Source organism: Dipteris shenzhenensis, chromosome 30 (assembly GCF_047967505.1).
Source record: "Dipteris shenzhenensis isolate YYH24624 ecotype China chromosome 30, Dip_SZ_1.0, whole genome shotgun sequence".
Lineage (NCBI taxonomy): Eukaryota > Viridiplantae > Streptophyta > Polypodiopsida > Gleicheniales > Dipteridaceae > Dipteris > Dipteris shenzhenensis.
The window spans coordinates 21,213,356-21,221,898 of NC_141625.1; the positions used below are offsets into that span (position 1 = coordinate 21,213,356).

General features: G+C 45.9%; 1 protein-coding gene across 2 annotated transcripts; it reads right to left on the reverse strand.

Moving 5' to 3' along the window:
- Window positions 1-4,723: 4,723 nt before the first annotated feature.
- Window positions 4,724-8,338, reverse strand: OTP51 (endonuclease). Of its 2 annotated transcripts, XM_087402010.1 has the most exons (5): window positions 7,890-8,338; window positions 7,074-7,789; window positions 5,182-6,991; window positions 4,983-5,054; window positions 4,778-4,798 (listed from the first exon to the last, which is right to left on the reverse strand). In XM_087402010.1, exons 1-4 carry the CDS (start codon window positions 7,948-7,950, stop codon window positions 4,987-4,989), a joined length of 2,655 nt encoding a protein of 884 aa, XP_087258136.1. In that variant the 5' UTR covers window positions 7,951-8,338; the 3' UTR covers window positions 4,778-4,798; window positions 4,983-4,986. The 2 variants fall into 2 exon arrangements, with proteins under 2 accessions (XP_087258135.1, XP_087258136.1); XM_087402009.1 differs by having other exon boundaries at window positions 4,724-5,054.
- Window positions 8,339-8,543: the final 205 nt, after the last annotated feature.

Sequence of the window (8,543 nt, forward strand, 5' to 3'; positions counted from 1 at the left end):
AAAATCACTGAGCGGCATTGGCACCTCCTGCAAGGCTTGGCCTGCAAGCATAGATCGAGCGACCAATGGCAGTATAGTCCACAAGACTGGTTGTTGGCACTTGCTCCTAGGTTACCACCACAACCCAGCAAATCAGGCACAAAGCAGCTGGCTTTTCGTTTTCCTTATTAGCATCTCACTGATAACTGCGTCTGTGTCATTTTCAAAGCATATAATAGAGGCTACTTTCATTATTTGCAAGGGGTGGGGGGAAACTCTCAATTGCAATTACAACAATCAAACTTAAACCAACTAGCATTAAAAGAGGTCAGCATTGTCAATGAAACTCTAGCGTACATAACATCGATAGGGCGAGACTGCATACAGACAATTTCTTGATATCGAATAACAAATACAAACAAGTCGCAGTCGGTTCTCCCCTTAGTTGTTGGACACGGAGTCATTATTCCCTCTAGAGCTCAGTGGATTATTCTTTTGATTGGAGGGCGTAAGGTTGGTTTCCTTAATTTGTATGCCTCCAACATTAGAGGGGAACGTGTCCTTATGTGGAAGGATTTGCTCTCCTGGGCCCCCATTGCGGATTCATGGGTGATTGGAGGTGACTTTAACATGGTTGAGTTACCGTCAGACAAAAAAGGGGGTAGAGAAGGCGGACTTCACTCTTTGGAGAGAGCAGCTTGGGATGCCTTCCTTTTTCACTTCTGTGGCAGAGATACTTGGTTGGACGATGCCTTTCTTATTCAGCCACAGTCCCTCCAATTCTCTTGGTCAAACAGGAGGCAGCAGATGCCTATTCATGCACGCATTGACAGATTCTATGTAGATGATTGGGCACTAGACAGAGGTGGATCAGTATGCATTGCTGTTGGGGTTTCCACTTCAGACCACTTTCCTGTTGTGCTGGCTATCTCAGAGCCTCACTTGAGAGGCCGGTCTGCCAGCATCAAGATTCCAGATGCCTTTTACACAGAGGAGGACCTTACAGAGGCAGCCCTGCAGATATGGGTTTCTCATGTCCAGGGTGGGCAGCCATATCCATCACATGTAGCTGCTGCCCTTTCTGGTATTAGCGACTTCTACCGCTCAGTTGCTTGTACTAGGAGACGAGATATTCTCAGACGTGAGATTGGTGTTCGCCAGCAGTTGGCAGCTTTGCAGAGGGAAGAGCAGAAACGGCCTTCAGATGCTTGGATTTAGGAGCGCCTTGCTGCAGCAAGGGCTCATCAGCAGATATTGCTTGATCAAAGAGCAAAGTATGCCTTTCATGCACGAGAGTCCTTCTGGATTCAGATGGGTGGTAGAGTCAATAAACACTTTTTCTCTACTCTTGGCCCTAGACATAGTAGAGAGAGTGTATCCCAACTTATTGACTCACATGGGGTTTTACAGACAGAGCCTGATGATGTCTTACGCATAGCTTCAGATTTCTATGCCACCCTTCTTACTGCTGATCCTGAGACACATGATAGAGAGGATGCTAGACAGGCTATTTGGCAGAGCATCCCTGTGTTGGTGAACCCGGGTATGCATGTTTTGCTCGATGCACCTTTCACCAACACAGAGTTCAGGACTGCACTTTCAGCCCTTCACAAGGGCAAGTGCCCAGGTTCGGATGGCCTCACCCCGTCTTTTTTCATTGCATTTTGGGATATGATTGGAGACTACATCAGCCCTGCAAGCCATTTGGGACTCTGGGTCGCTTACAGAGGGTCTCATCCACCTTATCCCGAAAGGAGGTTGCAGAAATTTAGTGTCCCAGAGGAGGCCTATCACACTTCTGGGGACTTGTTACAAGATTCTGGCCAAGGCAATCAGCCTCTGATTGCAGCCCCTTCTCCTTGATCTTATTCATGACACTCAGACGGGATTTGTGCATGGCAGAAGCATTTTTTATAGCATTTTTTATAACATTTTCTCTTTCTGGGAAGCTTCAGAGTGGGCCATGTAGAGTGGCCAGAATCTAGCCATTCTACTTTTGGATTTTGAGAAAGCTTATGACAGAGTAGATTGGGGTTTTTTGGAGGGCACCCTTCTACGCTTTGGCTTTACTGATGCTTGGATCAGAGGTGTTTCCTCTTTGTACAGATCAGCCCACAGCCAGGTACTTATTGGTGGGGTAAGGGATGAGAGATTTCAGATTTCGAGATCAGTCCGTCAAGGATGCCCCCTTGCTCCTTTCCTTTTTTTGTTCGTGGCCGAAGCTATGAGTATCTATGTTAGATCTCAAGCTGACATCTTTGGGCTGAGACTTCCCATCAGAAGGGAAGAGGAGCTACTTGACAGTGAGTTGGCAGATGACACAGCAGTTTACTTGGATGCCACTCCACAGACGCTCACTTCTTTCAGGACAGCATTGGATTTATTTTGCTTGGCGGCAGGGGCGCAGATAAATTCGCATAAATCCAATGGCTTTTGGATCAGTGATGAGGACACTCCAGTTTGGGGGCTTGACATAGGATTCACTTGGGTTCAAAGGGGTGTGCCTATCAGGTATTTGGGCTGCCAGGTCGGCTTGGATATTTCTTCCACGCAGCAGTTTGCTCCCGTTTTGGAGAGCATCAGGAGGAAGCTTCTTTTTTGGAGCTCAGCCAAGTTGGATCTTGCCTCTAGAGTTGTGGTGGTCAACCAGGTCCTCTTGGCCACCGCCTGGTTTGTTTGTTCATGCTGGTGCCGTTCTAGGGACTGCATCATTCAGCTCAGAAGACCGATCAGAAATTTTCTTTGGAGTGGGCTTGATGGCACAGCAGATGCCTTAGCCAGGGTGGCTTGGGAGACCCTCATCCTCCCTACACAGGAAGGGGGTCTCAATATTATTGATCCAGATTTACAGTGCAGAGCTTTACTTTGCAAGATGGTGGTGCGGGGACTTATGCCAGGGCAGGAACCGTGGAAGGACTTTCTTATTAGCAGCATACAGAGGTGCACACCTTCTTCAGGAGGAGACTGGATGAGCAATGTTAGGTGGATCTTCACCACAGCACACCTCAGATCACCTTCGTCCCCTCTCATGGTTGCCATTCTGAAAGGAGGAGACTGGATGAGCAATGTTAGGTGGATCTTCACCACAGCACACCTCAGATCACCTTCGTCCCCTCTCATGGTTGCCATTCTGAAAGCTTGGGCCAGTTTCAGAAGCACTCTTCGGAGGATTCCTCCTTCCTCTCGTGAAGAGATTGATAGGCAACCCATCATATGGAATGACAGTATTTTAGATGATCATGGCAGACCACTGGGTGCCTCACTCTACATGCAGTGGTCCAGGTGGACCTGCATCATCTATGGGGTCTTGGAAAGCTTTCTGCAGGCTTCGAGAGGAGACCAAATCAAGGTTGACAGGACATCTCAGAGGGAGTGCAGGGAGGATCTTGTAGATTGAGGCAGCCCTTCCAGAGGTTTGGGTAGACACAGATGATATGCCACTCACTTCCTCCACTTGGGCAGGTACTTTTACGAGAGGCGGTCTTCCGCTTCAGTTTTTGGCCTTTCGAGATGCATAGGAGGATGCTTTAGTTTTTAGTGTCCAGGATGGTGGCAGATTGCTCAGATCCACAGAGGACATCTTGCTTGAGTCTGCTTTTCAGCCTATCATGGTTGTAGCTCTTTTGGTGCAGGGATCAGATTCAGAGTGGTTCCTAGACCCAGACCCCCGGCTACTCTCCACCGGGTCTTGGAGGCTCTGGCTCTATGGGGGAGTTCCCATCAGGTATTTGCAGTGGGACCCCGGAGAGTGGGAGTAGATTGACGCAGGGCATCGAGAGAAGAGCATCCCCTTCTTTCGTTACACGGTCAGTAATGCCAGGAGATTTCAGCTCAGTAGTAGAGGTTGGAGACCTTCCAGAGTTCCTCATTGGGAGACATTTGATATCATTGCGGATCTGCAGAGGTGCTTCTGGAGGAGACTCTGGAAATCCCACAGGAATAGAAAGATCACTATCTTCTTTTGGCTCTCTATCCATGGTGGGATTGCAGTGAACCTTTGGAGGTCCAGGTTCGGAGCCGACCCTACATGCCCTCGCTGCCTCTCTGCTTCGGAGACTATTCAGCATTGCTTATGGGATTGCAAACAAGCGAGGATGATTTGGATGGGGGTAGCCAGGATTTTCAGTCACTTTGCCCACTCCCCATTCTTTATGACATGGGGCTCAGTGGCTTGGCTTTCTCTTACAGGGCCTCAGGTATTCTATGAGAGATTTGACTCCTCTCGGGCCATTTCGGTTCGACGTCATCAGACTGAGTCCTGTTCGTTGGATGTGGTACCACACCTTCCTTTTACAGCTGTGCATGCCTCTGTGGATACTTCTTGGGAGATTCTAGCGAGCATAGCATCCTGGCATATCTGGAGAGCCAGATGCACAGAGGCTTTGGAGGGTACTCAGGTTCATCCCTCGCACACATTGGCTAGTATCTGGACAGACACCGTACATACTTTGATGGCCGTATGGACGGGTATGCAGAGAGACTCCCGTGCAGCCTCAGCTAGGAGGGCTTCTTTCTTCAGGGAATGGAAGGATTCTTCTTTCTTCTCTGAGACGACTACAGGGTTGAGGTGGCACTTTCAGCCTCAGCCTTGGTTGTTTTCCACCTCACTCTAAGGGGGTTTTTTATTTATCCTCATGATTTCATGATGTATTCCGCTTTGAGCTTGCTCTCACGGGTTTTTTCTCTTACTTAATAGAAGTCTCTTTCTTGAAAAAAAAAAATATACAAACAAGTCTTGCTAGCAGTTTGCTCCAGGAAACCATGGCTCCATCTTCCTTCAGAAGTCTCAATGTATCTGGCCCTCTAAACGACAGCAGATCTACAAACGTCATTAAATTAGACATAATGCCATTATTACAATAAGAATGTCAAATTTCCAAATATGTAAAGGATCCGTTCTTTAGCAATAATGTTACAATTGCCAATCTATGGGCACACCATGTGTGCCTGCCACAGCATAATTGAAACGTATTTCCTAAGCCGAGCAGAAAATAAATATTTACCTCTTCAGGGTGAGTCAAAAATCTCCCAATCATCCTCTTCGTCACTAATGCCGCCTCCCAAACTTTGATAATCTGCAATAGAGACAACCCTCGTATCCATTCAGTCCGCATATTACAAATCCAAGTACACAAAATCTTAGCAAAGACAATGAGTAGATTACAAGGCCAGTTGTGGGGCCAACCACTGCAAGCGTAGTACCTGCACTGGAACAGTTTACAATAGCCTCTCCAGGCCTTAGTTGTTCCCTCAACTCCTCCAATATGTAGGGCTCTATTTGCTTCCATAACCACATTGCACACTTTCCCTCAAAACGAATAGCATCTCCATGTGTATCTTTCTTAATACGGCAATCCATTGTCCTGGCCTTTAGGGATTTCACTACAAGCTGAATCTGTTTCTCAGGATACTTGCATGCATTTAAGATAATTCCACCTGTTGCCCGACATTTTCGACCCCCATACATGTACCAATAAGCCAGAGTACGAGAACTCAGCCAACGGTGAATAAGCCTTGGTATGACAGCTTTGTCTTCTGGTCTGTATTGATTTGCATAAAACTTGAAGGAGCCATGGTGTACGGTTTCTAAGTACATCAGTTTCTCCCTGCTACTTTCCATCAAATTTTCATCTGCTTCAACTCCACATTTATTATGCTGCTCCCACCATGGTTCAAAGAGCAGGAAAAGGTGGTCCTTGAGCAGGTTGACCGCTCTATTATCACAGTTGAACTCTAACTGCAGCTTATAGGTACAACCATTATCTGAACTTGACATCTTTGCACCACCTAACAATAAACCTGGTATTATCTCCCGCTGTTCGGCAGTAAGCTTCAGAGTCTTGTTTTCTTGAAGGGCAAGCCTCTTTTTCCCTAACATAAACTCAATTTGGTCCTGGACATGACCATCTACCTTCAATCTTTTTTTCACCATGTCCTCAAAAATCTCATTTACTTTATCCTTCAGGCAAGCCACTCCATATCCCTCCAGCATAAGATTATACGTATGTGTATTGGCACCAATGCCGCCTTTTTTCATCAGTTGAAAAACAGACTCTGCCTTTGCAAGCTGTCCACTATCATTGTATGCTTTGATGAGCATGTTATAAGCAATGTGTGCAGGCCGAGCCAAAGCAGCCTTTCCCCTTTCAAAGACAGACTCCACCTCCTCATACATCTTCAGTCTCAAATACATATTCATGGCACTGTTATAACACGGTTGAAGTGGCTTGAGACCACTTTGTTCTGCTTCAGTCAGCAATTGCAAAACATGCTCAGTCTGTAGGCCATTTGCCATTACATTCGTAATGGTATGATAAGCTTTAACATTTATAGAGATATTATTCGCCTTCATCTTTTGAAAAAGTTTCCATGAGTCCATATGCAAATTCGCTGTACCATAAACTTGGATGAGATATACATATGTGCGCCAATCTGGCTTTAATCCAGAGACTCTCATTTCTCTCATCGTTTTTACAGCCTTTTTTATATTTCCATCCTTTGCACAAGCTGCAAGCACAGCATTCATAACATTCAGACCAATTTCAAGATGCTCTTCCTTCATCTCTTCAATCAAAGCATCCACCTTCATATGGTCACCACGCTTTCCATGGATTTCAATCAAACTTGTATACATGTCTTCGTTAATATAATGTCCTAAAAGTTTCATATTCCCTAATAATTCTTCTGCTTGTTGTAACCATTTCCCAGTTGGGCAGGCGAGACCCTTGAATAATACCTCCAAGAATTTTGAGTCAGTTTTAACTTCAAGGTGTACCATTTGCTTGTAGAGCTTCCAGGCCTCATCTATATCTCCCTGTTCACCTCTACGGATGTATGCCTTGATGAGGACCGTGAAGGTGGAGACCATTGGAACCATCCCATTTCTAATGATCTCATCAAAGACGTCTTGAGTCCTTGATACCTTATCATTGCGCCCTAAAATATAAGCAAGATTATTGTGTAGCTCATAATCAAACTTGTACCACGGTTGCTGCTGCATCCACTTGAGAACCTGCAAAAAACTATAGAGAACTTCAATTGCTAGTTTTAGACGTGTGATTTTAAAATCGACTGTCTATCGTAGGTAAACGTACCCGATGAGCTTTCTTTAGTTCCATGAGTTTCACCAAATGATTGATTATTTCCTTTATATGTTCCTCTTTGACCCATTTTTTCTGGCCATTCAAAATTTTAACAATACCATATGCTTTAAGGCCAGGTATTTCCCTGCATAGCCAACCAAGTCTCCTTCTGACCCAATCGTCACCACCTTCGTGATGATGCATACCATTCTGGACTTCGGCATTAGCGATAGCAATAGCACGCTTCTGCCTGATTAGATACAAAGTGTGTGACTCCCCTGCAATTGGCTGCACAGAAAAGTCTTTCTTGTTCAGAAGCATTTTACTTTTACTACTTTTTACCCGCCCCCTGTCAAAGGGTGGCCTGCTAGTAACCTCCATAGCGTCCATCCCTTGCTGAAACTTTGTGTCTGTAGCCCCTCCATCCTCAGCCTTGCCTCTCAAACGAGTTTCGTAAGCTTTTCTACTAGGAAACACTTTCCGGGCATTAACAAATCCAGGGTCCTCAGAAAAACGATTTACTGTTCCAAACCTCTGATCTGCCACATCCACCTTCTCAGTTAATGCTTCCCGGACTCTTTTATACTTGAGATCATCTTGAGCAGGTTTGGCCCTCCCGTGCGAACCTCCCCTTGAGTCTGAGGTATACGACCTTTTGAGCTGCTGTCGGGCTTCCTGTGGCCGTGCTTGATGCGTGTTAAACGTTATCTTGTGAAATACAGCAGCCCCTGCACAATCAAGGAGCTTGAATACACCAAGTTCTGATGCTTCGAAGAACAGAAGGTAGCTTTTTTTTTTTGAAGTACTACAACTAAAATGCAGCTGTACCTCTTCGTGCAATATGCAAATACGAGAGCAGCGGGAACAGCTCTCCACGCAATTTGAACATTTCCCGCCCTTGATGTAAGGACGCAAAGCGATGATAAAATGCTATTCATCGACATGCCCCCTCTCGTTTACTAACTTTAACCATTCCTCGAAGCATAATCAAGTCTTCTCTTGTGCAGTCATAGGCATTCCTCTCTCTTTTTCCGTCTCTATCTCTCTGTCTCTCTCTCTCGCTCGCTCGCTCTGGCCGTTGTTAGCGCAACCTCTTCGGCTGATGACGACCCACAAACCTTTCTGTTAGGATTGTCAATCCTAACATCTACATAAGTACATGTAGCAATTTTTCCCATCTAACGAATCTATTTCATTACTCCCTACGCTCTAAGCTGCGTGCGTGCATTCTATAATTCACTCAACGCCCTTGCAGCCGCGAACAGCAAAACAGAAAACGAAGCCGATGCATGGAGAAACAGATCTCACTAACACATTTCCGTTGGACATGGGCGGGCAATTTTGCCCGTCCATGATACGTGACACCCTAAGTCAGCTGCAGCCGTGCTCTTATGATTCTATAAGCTCATGCATCACTAAACGGAAAAGATGTATAGGGGAATGAGCTAAGGGAAGACTTTCCCACGACGAATGTCTTTGGAA

Coding starts and splice junctions, on each gene's coding strand:
- OTP51 (XM_087402009.1), bottom strand. CDS start 7,950: ATGTTCAAATTGCGTGGAGAGCTGTTCCCGCTGCTCTCGTATTTGCAT. Junction 6,992..7,073: donor AACTAAAGAAAGCTCATCGG/GTACGTTTACCT, acceptor AGTTTTTTGCAG/GTTCTCAAGTGGATGCAGCA. Junction 5,055..5,181: donor TGTAAACTGTTCCAGTGCAG/GTACTACGCTTG, acceptor TCTCTATTGCAG/ATTATCAAAGTTTGGGAGGC.